This window comes from Oryctolagus cuniculus, chromosome 21 (genome assembly GCF_051225735.1).
Source record: "Oryctolagus cuniculus isolate XC-2025 breed Fujian yellow rabbit chromosome 21, ASM5122573v1, whole genome shotgun sequence".
In the NCBI taxonomy this organism is placed as follows: domain Eukaryota; kingdom Metazoa; phylum Chordata; class Mammalia; order Lagomorpha; family Leporidae; genus Oryctolagus; species Oryctolagus cuniculus.
The window spans coordinates 30,341,359-30,356,705 of record NC_142887.1 but is presented as its reverse complement, the minus strand read 5'-3'; the positions used below and the strand labels follow the sequence as shown (position 1 = coordinate 30,356,705).

General features: G+C 50.7%; 2 protein-coding genes and 2 pseudogenes across 9 annotated transcripts in view; 2 read left to right on the top strand and 2 right to left on the bottom strand.

The window, feature by feature from the left end:
* The window catches only part of LOC127488352 (uncharacterized), a 374,426-nt gene that overhangs the window by 29,891 nt on the left and 329,188 nt on the right, over positions 1-15,347 (bottom strand). The window lies entirely within an intron of this gene.
* On the bottom strand, positions 664-1,338 carry LOC100348958 (immunoglobulin iota chain). Its single transcript, XM_070065753.2, has 2 exons — positions 1,293-1,338; positions 664-1,206 (listed from the first exon to the last, which is right to left on the bottom strand). Exons 1-2 carry the CDS (start codon positions 1,336-1,338, stop codon positions 809-811), a joined length of 444 nt encoding a protein of 147 aa, XP_069921854.2. The 3' UTR covers positions 664-808.
* On the top strand, positions 9,543-10,368 carry LOC138847362 (protein APCDD1 pseudogene; annotated as a pseudogene).
* On the top strand, positions 10,383-11,099 carry LOC149119891 (GPI-anchor transamidase component PIGT pseudogene; annotated as a pseudogene).

Genomic DNA, 15,347 nt, shown 5'->3' with positions numbered 1-15,347 from the left:
CGGCGCGGGCTCCCATGATCTCTGGCTGCGACTGAGCATTGAGCATCTGCAACGGCCCACGGGGTCAAAAATACTCACTCCCTGGCCCTTTCCAGGAAAAAACAAACAAATCCTGGCTCTGTGCCCGAGAGTGAAGGCACTGCTCTCCCTTAGATGGGTGCTTCTCAGCTGGGGAGACTCTGCCACATCTGGCGACACTTGGTGACGTCTAGAGACCCGTGGGATTGGCACAATCCGAGGAGTGACACAGCTGGTGGGCAGAGGCCAATCCTGCAATGCACAGGACAGCCCCACAGCTGAGAACTAGTTAGCCCAGAATCTCAATAGAACCAAGGTGGAGCTCCCTGCACCCCCAGGTCACCTCCCCCAGAGACCCAGGGAAGGTGTCCCTACGCTCATTAGCCCTGTAAACTCAGCTGATGAGTCAGCTGATGCCTACAGAAAGGCACGCCCTTGGCAAGGATGTCCCTTTCCCACCCCCACCAAGAACGCAGGTGCTTTGGTCAGCTGTTCCCCCACCCCAGCGCTGTGATCTGGGGTGAGCCCCCGGCAACATTGCCCAGCCCAGCCAGCCATAATGGCCAAGCTCTCTGGGATCCTGGCTCGCAACTGCACCCCACCCATCCTGACTGCTCCAGTGCCCAGCAAAACACAGCACTGCGACTTCCCAAGACACAGGAACTTTAATCCCTTACCCCAGCCTCCAACCCGGGGGGCTTCCAGCAACACTGCCCATGCCAAGAGACACTCCGGGGTGGCCTGGGGACTCCTGGAACTGGCAGGGGGCACCGATCCTGGTGTCTCCACCTCAAGGCGCGCTGTCCTTGGGCACCTGGGACCCTGAGGCCGCAGGCTCCTCTTCCTCCCTCCTCTTCCTCTCCATCTCCTCCTCCAGGCTGCCCATGGCGCAATAATACACAGCCTCATCCTCCGGCCGCAGCTCCGAGATGATCAGGTAGCCGCTGCTCCGGGCCACGTCCTTGGATCCGGAGAAGCGAGGAGGGATCCCGGGGCCGTGGAGCTGGTTGGAGTGCGAGAAGTACCGCAGCAGGAACCTGGGCGGGTGGCCCGGCCTCTGCTGATACCAGAAGATGCTGTGTAGTCCCACGCTGTGGTCGCGGCTCAGGGTGCAGGCGAGACGGACCGTGGTCCCCAGGGCCGAAGACGCGGTCGGCGGCTGGTGCAAGGCCGGCTGAGGGCCACCACTTGGGGGCCAAATTCAGCACATGGGGCAGGGCAAGAGGCGCGCAGGGGCAGGGGGCTTGGGCTCTGGGGGTTCCCAGTTCCCTCACCTGCGCACTGGGCAAGTAGCAGGAGCCACACTGGAATCCGGGACATGGTTCCTAGCCACACAGCGCAATCTCCCATGACCTCCACTCCTGGGGTCTTCACTCTGAGCCGGCAGCTCCCTCCCTGCTCCGAGGGGTGGGACCCTACACGCCCCAGTCCCTGGTCACTACCATCCCAGGCTTTCACGGGTTTGCAGTGTCAGTTACAGGAACAGCCTTGTGGCTCTGGTCTTGCTCTGTGGCAGCCTCTGAGGGAGGAAGCACCTGCTGGAGACTCCCAGGCCGGGGCCCAGGACGGCAGCCGGTGGGCTCGGGTCCCTCCTGGGAGTGACCTCAGCTTCCCCCTCGGAGGGAACTGGGGCCCTCAGAAATAACTTTTCCTGTCCCACTTTAAATGCCCAGTGAACTGGAAAGAGAAGACACAGCCTCAGGCTGCTGACAGCACCTGCTCAGTACACACCTGTTGTCTGTGACCTTTTAAGATTTTATGTATTTATTTATTTTGAAAGGCAGAGTTGAGAGAGAGAGAGAGAGAGAGAGAGAGAGAGAGAGAGAGAGAGAGAGAGAATCCGCCATCTATTGGTTCACTCCCCTAGAAGACCACAACAGCCCCTGAAGCCAGGAGCCAAGAACTCCATCCCGGTCTCCCATGTGGGTGCAGGGGTCCAAGGACTTGGGCCATCTTCTGCTGCTTTCCCAGACCACAGCAGGGAGCTGGATCGGAAGAGGAGCAGCTGGGACACTACAAACCTGTGCCCATATGGGATGCAGGCACCACAGGTGGCAGCCTCCCCCACCGTGCCCCAACACCAGCCCCTGTCTGTGGCTTCTTGTCTCGCTCCAAGGACACAGTTGAGTAGTGGCAGAGACCATCTGGGCCACAAAGCCAGAAACAGCCCTTTCCAGGAAGTATCTGCAGGTCCTGCCACTCTCCCGTGCAGAAGAGTGAATGCATCTTTTTCTCTCTCACTTGGACCAGCGGTTCTGTGCATTTAACTTCACAGGCCCTGGAGAGTATAGGGTGTTCTGATCCCTTCCTCACCCTAGGCATGCCTTCAGCCCAGCTCCTGTCCCTCCTAATACTGAAGTAGAGTGACTGGAGTCTTGGGAAGGAGACCCCAGGGGAACCCAGACTCCTAGCCCTGCCCACTCTCCAGCCTACAGAGCAGGTTCCCCTGGGTCCTCTTAGGAATGAACTGTGTCACCCCAAAACTGGCACAGCAGGCTGTCACTTGGGATGTCACATTCCATGTCTGAGTGCCTGGTTCAAGTCCTGGCCGCTCTGTGATTCCAATCCAGCTTTACTGGGAGGCAGCAGATGATGGCACAGGTACTTGGGTCCCTGCCAGCCACGTGGGAGATCTGGATGGAGTTCCCGCCTCCTGGCTTTGACCTGGTCCGCCCTGGCTGTTGCAGCCATTTGGGGAACAAACCAGCAGATAGAAGATATGTCTCTCCAGTTCTACCCCTTTCCCTGTCAAATAAACCATTGTAACATGATAATAAGGAAACAGGGAGGCAGATACATGAGGACCTGAGCCCTGAGCCCTGGTGATGGCCAATTTGCCTGAGTGCCCAGTTATCAAAACACCAGGAGGTGGTTACAAGACACTTTTCCAGGGCCAGCACTGTGGCATAGTAGGTTAAGCCTCTGCCTGCAGGGCCAGCATCCCCTACGGGTGCTGGCCTGAAACCCAGCTGCTCCTCTTCTGATCCAGCTCCCTACTAATGTGCCTGGGAAAGCAGCAGAGGATGGCTCAAGTCCTGGGGCCCCTGCATCCACATGGGAGACCTGGAAGAAGCTATTGGCTCCTGGCTTTGGGCCAGCCCAGTCCCGGCAGTTGCGGCCATTTGGGGAGTGCACCAGCAGATGGAAGACCTCTCTCTCTCTCTCTATCTCTATTTCTGTCTCTGCCTTTCAAATAAATAAATAAATACATGGTTAATAAAACTCCTTTTCCATGATTTCCAATGAGGAGCATGGCCTTGGAAATCCATGGTGGGAGTGAGAGGCAGGAAGACCCCTGCAGGCAGTGGTGATGGCCAGGACGTGAAGGACTCTTGGCTCCAAAGCAGCCATGGGCAGAAGACTAATGCGGCTTCTCTGAGAGGGAAGCAGACAGAGGACACCCTCAGCAGTGCGGGCTCTCGCGCTCACCAGAAACAGCAGAGGGGCTTTTTCTGGCATCGTGGTGGAAAAAGAATGTTGCCCTCCACGCACCTGCTGTGCAGGTGTCGCCTGCCCTCCCAGGAGGTAAAGTCCCTGGCTCAGGGCTTGAGGAGAAACTCCAAGGAAGAGGTCCAAGTTCAAAGCCAGAGACTGAATCTGAGACACAGGGCCGACCCTGGAAAATGCAGGTGTGCTCCCCAAAGCCGAGGGGACACGTGTGTTCTGAACTCGCGCTTGGATGGGTGGGCGTGGGGTGCAGGGGCTGAGTCCCCACCTCGGGTCACCCACATCCCCTCAGAGTGCACGGGTTCGAGTTTCCCCTCTGCCTCCAACCCAGCTTTCTGCATACGCACGTCTAGGAAGGGAGCAGGCGATGGCTCGAGTGCTTCCGTCCCTGCTGCCCCTGTGGAAGACCTGGATGGAGCTCCTGGTTCCTGACTTCAGCCTGGTCCAGCCTCAGCACTGTGGGCATCTGAGGGGTGAACCATGGTGGGGAGAGCTCCCTCTGCCTCCCCCCACTCCCTTTCTCTCTCCCTCTCCCTCCATTCTATTTCTCTCTCTCTCTCCTTCAAATAAATTCCTTAAATAAATAAATTTATTAAAAGGCACCAGTCCAGGCTGGCACTGCAGCTCACTAGGCTAATCCTCCACCTTCGGCACCAGTACTCTGGGTTCTAGTCCCGGTTGGGGTACCGGTTCTGTGGGAGCTCTTCTTCCAGTCCAGCTCTCTGCTGTGGCCCGGGAACACAGTGGAGGATGGCCCAAGTGCTTGGGCCCTGCACCCACATGGGAGACCAGGGGAAGCACCTGGCTCCTGGCTTTGGATTGGCACAGCATGCTGGCCATAGAGGCCATTTGGGGGGTGGACCAATGGATGGAAGACCTTTCTCTCTGTCTCTTTCACTAACTCTGCCTGTCAAAAAAGAAAGACACCAGTCCTATCATATTATGGGCCATCACAATCAACTATGACCTGATCTTAATTATATGCACAAAGACTATTTCCAAATGATGCCACCTTCACAAGTGCTGGGAGTTAGGAACAGGTAATAGTGTCCCCTTAATAGCCTTTCAATCCTTGATCTTGGGGTTATTTTCTTTCTGCTTAGATCTTCTTTCTTTTGTTTCTGACTTGTAGTTATCCATGTGAAACTCTTCATCTCTGTGGTTAAGCTTATTCTTAAGAATTTTATTTGGGGCTGGTGCTGTGGCATGGTGGGTAAAGCTACTGCCTGCAGTGCGGGCATCCCATATGGATGCCGGTTCGAGTCCTGGCTGCTCCACTTCTGAGCCAGCTTTCTGCTGGGAAAGCAGCAGGAGATGGCCCAAGTCCTGCAGCCCCTACACCCATGTAGGAGACCTGGAAGAAGCTCCCTGGCTCCTGGTTTCGAATTGGCACATCTCTGGCCATTGGAGTTATCTGGGGCTTGAACCAGTGGGTGGAAGACCTCTCTCTCTCTCTCTCTCTCTCTCTCTGCCTCTCCTTCTCTCTGTAACTCTGACTTTAAAATAAATAAGGAAATCTTAAAAAAAGAATTTTATTCTTTTCAATGACACTTTTGAGTGAGATTCTCTTAATTTACTTTTTGGACAGTTCATTGTTGTGTGTATAAATATGATAGCTTTTTTCATATTTATTTATTTGATGGGCAGAGTTACAGAGAGAGAAAAAGAGACAGAGATAGAGAGATCTTCTATCTACTGGTTCACCCCTCAAATGGCCACAATGGCTGGAGCTGGGCAGCCAGGAGCCAGGCTTCCTTCAGGTTACCCAGGTGGGTATGGGGATCAAACATTTGGGTAATCCTCAACTGCTTTCCCAGGCACATTATCAGGAAGCTGAATCAGAAGTGGAGCAGCCAGGACTCAAACCAGTGCCCATAGGGCATGCCACACTGCAGGCATCTGCTTTACCCACTGAGCCATGGTGCTGTCCCCATGATTGCTTTTCATATGTTGACTTTGTGCCCTCCAATATTACTGAACCTATCTAGTTCTTTTTTTAAGATTTATTTATTTTTAAGACAGAGTTAGAGAGAGGTAGAGATAGAGGTCTTCCACCTGCTGGTTCACTCCCCAGATGGCCACAATGTTCAGAGCTGCACTGATCCAAAGCCAGGAGCCAGGAGCTTCTCCTGGTCTCCCATATGGGTGCAGGGACCCAGGCACTTGGCCCATCCTCTACTGCTTTCCCAGGCCACAGCAGAGAGCTGGATTGGAAGAGCAGCAGCCAGGACTAGAACCAGCACCCATATGGGATGCCAGCACTGCAGGCCAGGGCTTTAACCCACTGCGCCACAGCGCTGGCCCTGAGCCTATCTAGTTCTAACAGTACTTTTGTTGAGGCTTCACAGTTTTTTGTGTAGCAGGTGTTGTGGTGCAGTGGATAAAGTGGGTTAAGAGCACTGGTTGGAATCCCAGCTGCTCCACTTCCAATCCAGCTTCCTTCTAATAAGGGTCTTGGGAAAGCAGTGGAAGATGGTCCAAGTGCTTGGGCCCCTGCATCCACGCGGGAGATCTAGATGGAGTTCCTGGTCCTTGGCTTTGGCCTGGCCTAGATCTGGCTGTTGTAGACATTTGGGGAGTGAACCAGCAGATGGAAGATTCTCTCTCACTCTCCCTCTCTCTTTCTCTCTCTTTTTCAAATAGGCAAGTAGATCATTTATTTTAAAAATTTATGCATATATGATCATACCTAATGCAAACATAATTTCACATCTTCCTTTCCAGCTGGGGTGCCTTTAGTTTCTTTTTCTTCTCTAATTGTTCTGGCTGGGCAATGGTGACTAACATGTCAATGAACCCGGGACTGCAAATACTTCATCTAGGTGGTGATTTTACTTCCTTTGCACATGCAATTGATTGATTTGAAAGGCAGAGTTAGAGAGAGAGAGGGACAGAGAGAGTGAGAGAGAGAGAGAGGGAGAGGTCTTCCATCCACTGGTTTACTCCCCAAATGGCCACAACGGCTGGAACTAGGCCAATCTGAAGCCAGGAGCCAGGAGTTTCTTCTGGGTCTCCCATGTGGGTGTGCACAGGAGCCCAAAAACTTGGGCCATCCTCTGCTGCCTTCCCAGGCACACTAGCAGAGAGCTGGAGAAGAAGTGGAGCAGCTGGGACTTAAAGCGGTGCCCATATGGGATGCTGGTATCGCAGGCAGCAGCTTTACCCACTACACACAATGCCAGCCCCAGGAGTTTTCAACACTTAAGCTTGTCCACATTGACCCCCAGGATTCACCTATTACCACTTGTGATTTCTCACCCACGTTCTACCTCCAGCAGGGGCCTCTGCCTGGGGAAACCTGTGATTCTTTGATCTGCCAGTCACATCCGTTTTCGGAGGAATGTTTTGTCTGTGACCTCATCTCTCGTGTATCCAAGAAAAGTTAATTTTCAGTTTGTTAAGCTTTTCTCTTGTTATGAAGCTGTGAGTGCCAAGCCCCATGTTTCCTACATTGGCCCACATCCTGGAACTCTATTTGTCTTTTTTGTTTTAAATAATGAAAATTTAGGTTTGCTTGTTTCACCAGCAGGTGGTCTCTTATCCCTTTTCCTGAACAAAAGGGAAGAGATGTACCAGGAAGAGTTCCATTTTTGAAAAATAGGAATAAGTGGCATCTTAGAATTAAAGCCTGGGCCCCAGGCAGCCTTGAGTGTTCTTTCCCTGTTCTTCCTCATGTGTGAGCTTTGACATCAGGTCTGTCCTGTCTGGCTGAGAGAAGTCTAAACATGTGGAGTATGGACTCTCATTAGTGGAAGTGTTACTGAAATCTAAGTCCTCATCAACAGTGCCGGATTAACGAGGACAAAGCTGGAGGATGAAAGAAAGAGCAAGTTTAATTATCTACCAGTGGATGAGGAGGGTAGCAGTATCCTCCATGGGGTGGTCTGGAGGTCTTAAGAAGTGCAAAAGAGAGGTTAGGCTGCAAGTCAGGAGTTGAAGGTAGGGGCTGAGGAACAGGTAGATGACAAAACTGGTTGATAACAGGGTGTGTTATCAACCTCAGATATCAATGTGGGGACCAGTGCTGTGGCGTAGCGGGTAAAGCGTCTACCTGCAGTGCTGCCATCCCATATGGCCACCAATTCAAGTCCAGGCTGCTACACTTCTGATCCAGCTCTCTGCTATGGCCTGGGAAAGCAGTGGAAGATGGCCCAAGTCCTTGAGACCCTGCACCAACATGGGAGATCCAGAGGAAGCTCCTGGCTCCTGGCTTCTGATCGGCATAGCACAGGCCATTGTGGCCAAATGGGGAGTGAACAAACAGATGGGAGACTTTTCTCTCTCTCTGTCTCTCTGTAACTCTTTCAAGTAAATAAATCTTAAAAAAAAAAGAGATAAATTTAGGGACAGGTGTTTGGCATAGCAGTTAGGATGTCTCTTGGACTCACTGCCTCACGTATCAGAGCACTTGGTTTTGAGTCTCAGCTCTGCTTCTAATTCCAGCATTCTTGCTAATGCACACCTGAGAGTCAGCAGGTTAAATGGCTCAAGTAGCTGGGTGCCTACCACCCATATGGGAGGCCTGAATTGAGTTCCTGGCTGCCAGCTTTGCTTGGTCCAGCCCTGGCCTTTGTGGGCATCTAGAGAGGGAACCAGTGATGGAAGAGTTCTGTCTATGTGCGGGTAATTAGGCACACGAGGCAATTCAAAGATGGTGCCCAAAGGAAGTAAGGTGGGTGGAACCCAAAGCTAATTGGCTACACAACATCAGGGGAAGTGATGACAACTGATGATGATTGTATAGACATATGGCTAGTCCTATAAAAAACTGCCCCATAAACTGACCTTTTAAGTGATTGGTTGGTCCTTATGCCCTGCCCCAATGACTCTGCAGTTTTGTGCTTTAAAAGGCTTTGTTATGCATGCAATAAATGAGTTCTTGCTTGACTTGACGCCCCTCTTCATCTGATTGTCTCCGGGATCAGAAGGCTGTGGAATGGGCAAGCGGTGCACTTACCTTTCCTCAGACCCAGTCCATCCTTGTTCGGGTGAACTAAGACCCTGCATCTGGCGCCCAACGTGGGGCTCGAACCGTAACTTTTCAGCTGAGGCTAAGCAGTCTCTCAGGGTAAGTGAAACCCTCAGTATGGGTAATGCAGTTTCGTCCAAAGAGGACAAGACCTTAAAGGCCTTACAGGACTTGGGAGAGCCCAAAGACTCAGAGGAAGATGGCAGGGAAAGAGAATGGGCTAAGAGTAATCAGGAAGCAAAAACGAAAGTAAAAGTCATTCCACCTAGCCCATCTGCCCCAGAAGGACTGGAACCCCCCCATACCTCCCGGGGGCAGAGGTGGCCTCCCCCTGTGTAGAGCCACGAAGGGAGCTACGTGATCTGGACCCTTGTGATTGCTCGGGAGGAGGGAGCAGAAATGAGATGACCTATGTGGGAGCAGCCACTGGCATGGCAGTGGCTATGCCACTTTCTCTGCTGGTGCTGCTGACCCTGGGGCCAGGCGGCTGGGACCAGGCAGAGTCCCCACACAACACTGTGCGGGAGGATCACCACGCATGGAGCCCAGTGGGGACCACAGGAGCTGGAGTGGCAGTGGTAGGGGTGGCCCCGGGCCAGCAGTGGCCTCAGCATGGGGCCGACAGCTGCCACCAGCTGGGTCGAGCGGCGGCATGGACCCGGAGGATGATGGCAGTAAGTGCCGGGGCTGGCAGCCTGGGCGGGGGCCGCAGGTGGGGGAAGGGGAGGGCTGCAGCTCTGGGCCCCTCTCTCCACTGCCGAACAAAGTGGGGAACGCAGGGCCAGGCGAGAGGCCGGGGCGGCTCGCCAAGAGGCTATGATGTGGACGCGGGCTGGCCATGGACCCTGGCCTGACAGTGCTGAGCAAGTGCGTGCCTCGCACCACTGCACTGTGCCCACCGGGTATGGGGTGCTCTGCAGCCGCCTGAGGCTGGGGTCTATTCCGGCCGCCCGCAGGCTGCAGCCAAGGAGTGGTGTCGGAACGCGCCCCATGCCTGAGCACTCACTGGACCCGGCTGGAGGCGGAGGGCGGTTCGCGCTGAGTTGCGGGGCTGTGCAAGCACTGGTTTGGAGCGTGGTGAGCAGGCGCACCCTGAGGAGCACTGGAGATGTCCTGGCCGTGTCGCCTCCTGTTCAGATACCTGTTCCTGGCCCTCCTGCTGCACAGGCTGGGAGAGGGTTCTGCTCTCTCTCTCATCTAGACAGCAGGACCCGTCCTAGGTCCTTGGACAAGAGCGCCTGGAGGGCTTTCAAGGAATCCCAGTGCCATCACATGCTGAAACATCTGCACAATGGCGTGCACATCACCGTGCAGATGCCACCCACCATTGAGGGCCACTGGGTCTCCATGGGCCAGGTGGAGTCAGACCCGAAGTCAGATCGGGTCCAGAGTTCATCACCCGGTCTTACAGATTCTACCACAACAACACCTTTCAGGCCTACCAGTTTTATTATGGCAGCAACCAATGCAACAAACCCCACCTACACTCTCATCATCCGAGGCAAGATCCACCTCTGCCAGGCCTCCTGGATCATCCGTGGTGGCATGGAAGCTGACTGCCAGCTGCACAGCGGGCAGGTCATCTGCCATTCAGAGGTGGTCACTGAGCAGCTCAGCCAGCGCATGAACCACTTGTGCCCGGGCTTCCTGGCCGTGGGGATCCCCTGGGTGCACGACGTGGCTTATGACCTGTGGTGGGAGGAGAATGGCTGCGAGTACACCAAAGCTGTGAACTTCACATGCATGAGCTGCAGCTGGTCTGGGTGGAGAAGCAGTACCTGCGCCACAACCTGGACCATCTGGTGGAGGAGCTCTTTCTTGGCCATATCCACACCAATACCGCCCAGCGAATGTTCTACTGGCCATCCAGTTACCAGCCTCTGCTGCAGAATGCTAAGAACCACGACCATGCCTGCACAGCCCATCGCATCATCTTCCTCCCCTTTCGCTCGACACAGCCCTGCTCGACAGCTCTCTCAGCCTCCAGCTCAAGTGGAAGAGACCCCAGAGAGCAAGGCCCCACCGGTGCCCTTCCTGCACGCCCAGCACTATGTGAGTGGCTACGGGCTGCAGAAGGGGCAGCTGAGTACCCTGCTGTACAACACCCACCCATACCGCGCCTTCCCCGTGCTGCTGCTGGACACTGTGCCCTGGTACCTGCGGCTCTACGTGCACACGCTCACCATCACATCCAAGGGCAAGGAGAACAAACCAAGTTACATCCACTACCAGCCTGCCCAGGACTGCCTGCAGCCCCTCCTCCTGGAGATGCTCATTCAGCTGCCCGCCAGCTCAGTCACCAAGATCTCCATCCAGTTTGAGTGAGCCTTGCTCACGTGGACCGAGTACACTCCAGACCCCAACCACGGCTTCTCTGTCAGCCCACCCATCCTCAGTGCCATTGTGCCCAGTTTGGTGGCAGCCACACCAGTGGACTGGGAAGAGAGCCCCCTCTTCAGTACCCTATTCCCGGTCTTCAATGGCCCCAGCTGCTTTGTGCGACACTGTACATGGAGCCACTGCTGGTGAGCCTGCCAATGCTCAGCCTGACAACTGGGAGCTGTAGTTCAGGTCAAGTCCATGGACTCCCCCTCACACCTGTTCTGCCCAGGACAGACTCTGACCTTAGACTATGAGTTTGACTCAATTGTGATAGAAACCCTTGTTCTCGCCTCTTTGTGTGGAGTGATTGTGGGGGCTGAGATGGCGGGAATGCCAGATCCCTTTCTCCCTCAGTACTGGACGCTGATGCACATTCCCTAACCTCCATTCACCATTCTCCTGTGCCAGAGGTCTCAGAACTAATCTTCCCATCCATGCTACAGCTTGGACAGCTGGGCAGGGTTCCTTGCTTCTGCAGTTAAGACCCCAGTTCTGGGAGGAATCTGAGAAAGGAGGAGCCTCCAGGCTAAGATGGGGAAAATTCACTCCCTCTCCACAGAGGTCTAGTCTTGACCCTCAGATAATGCTTCCAAGAACAGGAAATACCACGCTCCAGTGACAAACTGGCCTTCCCTCACTTCGCCTAGTTGTGGTTTCTGTGAGGAGTAACTAGAGGCTTAATTAGGGGACTGTGCATCAGGTTGGACACGTGGCTCCCTTCCTGGAAGGACAGAGGGTTGGACACTCACTGAAAGATGGGGAAAGGTAAACTCAGCCGTGAGGCTGAACAACCTCCATCACGTCCTACTGCACCTCCAGACTGAAACAGGGTTGGCTGCTTCTGAAGAGCTTTGCAAGAAAACAAGGTGTTTGTTCTAACACAAATATAAAATGAGCCAAACTGCAGTCTATGATTCCTATTGGAGTGGCAGGCATCTGGCAGGTAACACTACCTGGGATGCCACATCCCACATTGCAGCGCCCAGGGTGGGTTGGGTTCCGGCTCTCGCTTTTGATTCCAGCTACCTGCTAAGGCACACTCTGGGGGACAGTGGTGATGGGTTAAGTATGTGGGTTTCTGCACCATGTAAGTGACCCAGATTAAGTAACTGGCTCTTGGCTTCTGCCAGACCCAGCCCTGGCTGTTACATGGAAGATTTCTGTCTCTCTCTGCCTTTATTTTTTTTTTTAACTTTTATTTAATGAATATACGTTTCCAAAGTACGAATAATGGATTACTATGGCTTCCCCCCCCAACCGTCCCTCCCACCCACTACCCTCCCCTTTCCCACTCCCTCTCCCCTTCCATTCACATCAAGATTCATTTTCGATTATCTTAATATACAGAAGATCAGCTTAGTATACATTAAGTAAGGATTTCAACAGTTTGCTCCCACACAGAAACATAAAGTGAAAAATAATAGATGATTTTTTAAATGATGATGAAATCAGATCAGACCTATTGTCATGTTTAATCCCAGTGAGAGTCAAGTTGGGAGTTGATAGTTTCTTTTCTTTTTTTTTTTTTTTTTTTTTTTTTTTTTTTTTTTTTTACAGAGGATCAGTTTAGTATGCATTAAGTAAAGATTTCAACAGTTTGCACCCCCATAGAAACACAAAGTGAAATATATTATTTGAGTACTCGTTATAGCATTAAATCTCTTTTTTTTTTTGTTTTTTTTTTGATTTTATTTTTTTTTATTTTTTATTTTTTTAAATCTTTTATTTAATGAATATAAATTTCCAAAGTACGACTCATGTGTTACAATGGCTTCCCCCCCATACCGTCCCTCCCACCCACAACCCTCCCCTTTCCCACTCCCTCTCCCCTTCCATTCACATCAAGATTCATTTTTGATTATCTTAATATACAGAAGATCAGCTTAGTATACCTTAAGTAAGTATTTCAACAGTTTGCTCCCACACAAAAACATAAAGTGAAAAATAATAGATGATTTTTTTTAAATGATGATGAAATCAGATCAGACCTATTGTCATGTTTAATCCCAGTGAGAGTCAAGTTGGGAATTGATAATTTCTTTCTTTCTTTTTTTTTTTTTTTTACAGAAGATCATTTAGTGTACATTAAGTAAAGATTTCAGTCGTTTGCACCCCCATAGAAACACAAAGTGAAATATACTGTTTGAGTACTCGTTATAGCATTAAGCCTCAGTGTACAGCACGTTAAGGACAGAGATCCTACATGAGGAGTAAGTGCACAGTGACTCCTGTTGTTGACTTTACCAATTGACACTCCTGTCTATGGCATCAGTAATCTCCCTATGCTCCAGTCATGAGTTTCCAAGGCTATGGAAGCCCCTTGAGTTCTCCGACTCTTATCTTGTTTAGACAAGGTCATAGTCAAAGTGGAGGTTCTCTCCTCCCTTCAGAGAAAGGTACCTCCTTCTTTGAAGACCTGTTCTTTCCACTGAGATCTCACTCACAGAGATCTTTTTGCCAGAGTGTCTTGGCTTTCCATGCCTGAAATACTCTCATGGGCTTTTCAGCCAGATCTGAATGCCTTTAGGGCTGATTCTGAGGCCAGGGTGCTATTTAGGGCATCTGCCATTCTATGAGTCTGCTGAGTATCTCACTTCCCATGTTGGATCACTCTCCCCTTTATTTATTCTATCGGTTAGTGTTAGCAGGTACTAGACTTGCTTATGTGATCCCTTTGACTCTTAGTCCTTTCATTATGATCAATTGCGAACTGAAATTGATCACTTGGACTAGTGAGATGGCATTGGTACATGCCACCTTGATGGGATTGAATTGGAGTCCCCTGGTATGTTTCTAACTCTACCATTTGGGGCAAGTCAGCTTGAGCATGTCCCAAATTATATATCTCTTCCCTCTCTTATTCCTACTCTTATGTTTAACAGGGATCACATTTCAGTTAAATTTCAACACTTAAGAATAACTGTGTATTAATTACAGAATTAAATCAGTCATATTAAGTAGAACAGACAAAAAAACTACTAAGAGGGATAATGTATTAAGTTGTTCATTAACAGTCAGGGCTATGCTGATCAAGTCACCGTTTCCCATAGTGTCCCTTTCACTTCAACAAGTTTCCTTTTTGGTGTTCAGTCAGTTGTCACCGATCAGGGAGAACATATGGTATTTGTCCCTTTGGGACTGGCTTATTTCACTCAGCATGATGTGTTCCAGATTCCTCCATTTTGTTGCAAATGACTGGATTTCGTTGTTTCTTACTGCAGTATAGTATTCTAAAGAGTACATATCCCATAATTTCTTTATCCAGTCTACCGTTGATGGGCATTTAGGTTGGTTCCAGGTCTTAGCTATTGTGAATTGTGCTGCAATAAACATTAGGCTGCAGACCGCTTTTTTGTTTGCCAATTTAAATTCCTTTGGGTAAATTCCAAGGAGTGGGATGGCTGGGTCGAACGGTAGGGTTATCTTCAGGTTTCTGAGGAATCTCCAGACTGATTTCCATAGTGGCTTGACCAGTTTGCATTCCCACCAACAGTGGGTTAGTGTCCCTTTTTCCCCACATCCTCGCCAGCATCTGTTGTTGGTAGATTTCTGAATGTGAGCCATTCTAACCGGAGTGAGGTGGAACCTCATTGTGGCTTTGATTTGCATTTCCCTGATTGCTAGTGACCTTGAACATTTTTTCATGTGCCTGTTGGCCATTTGGATTTCCTCTTTTGAAAAATGTCTATTGAAGTCCTTGGCCCATCTCTTAATTGGGTTGTTGGTTTTGTTTTTGTGGAGTTTCTTGATCTCTTTGTAGATTCTGGTTATTAACCCTTTATCTGTTGCATAGTTTGCAAATATTTTTTCCCATTCTGTTGGTTGTCTCTTCACTCTCCTGACTGTTTCTTTTGCAGTACAGAAACTTCTCAATTTGATGCAATCCCAATAGTTAATTTTGGCTTTGACTGCCTGTGCCTCCCGGGTCTTTTCCAGAAACTCTTTGCCTGTGCCAATATCTTGAAGGGTTTCTCCAATGTTCTCTAGTAACTTGATGGTGTCAGGTCGTAGATTTAGGTCTTTAATCCATGTTGAGTGGATTTTTGTGTAAGGTGTAAGGTAGGGGTCTTGCTTCATGATTCTGCACGTGGAAATGCAATTTTCCCAGCACCATTTATTGAATAGACTGTCCTTGCTCAAGGAATTAGTTTTAGATCCTTGATCAAATATAAGTTGGCTGTAGATGTTTGGGTTGATTTCTGGTATTTCAATTCTGTTCCATTGGTCTATCCTTCTGTTTCTGTACCAGTACCATGCTGTTTTGATTACAACTGCCCTGTAGTATGTCCTGAAGTCTGGTATTGTGATGCCTCCGGCTTTGTTTTTGTTGTACAAGATTGCTTTAGCTATTCGTGGTCTCTTGTGCCTCCATATAAATTTCAGTACCAATTTTTCCAGATCTGAGAAGAAGGTCTTCGGTATCTTGATTGGTATTGCATTGAATCTATAAATTGCTTTTGGGAGAATGGACATTTTGATGATATTGATTCTTCCAATCCATGAGCATGGAAGATTTTTCCATTTCTTGGTA

Bases quoted from the DNA above. Each gene is read 5' to 3' on its own strand.
- LOC100348958 (XM_070065753.2), bottom strand. From the start codon at position 1,338: ATGTCCCGGATTCCAGTGTGGCTCCTGCTACTTGCCCAGTGCGCAG. The intron at 1,207-1,292 runs GTGAGGGAACTG...TTTGGCCCCCAA, and splicing joins GCTACTTGCCCAGTGCGCAG to GTGGTGGCCCTCAGCCGGCC.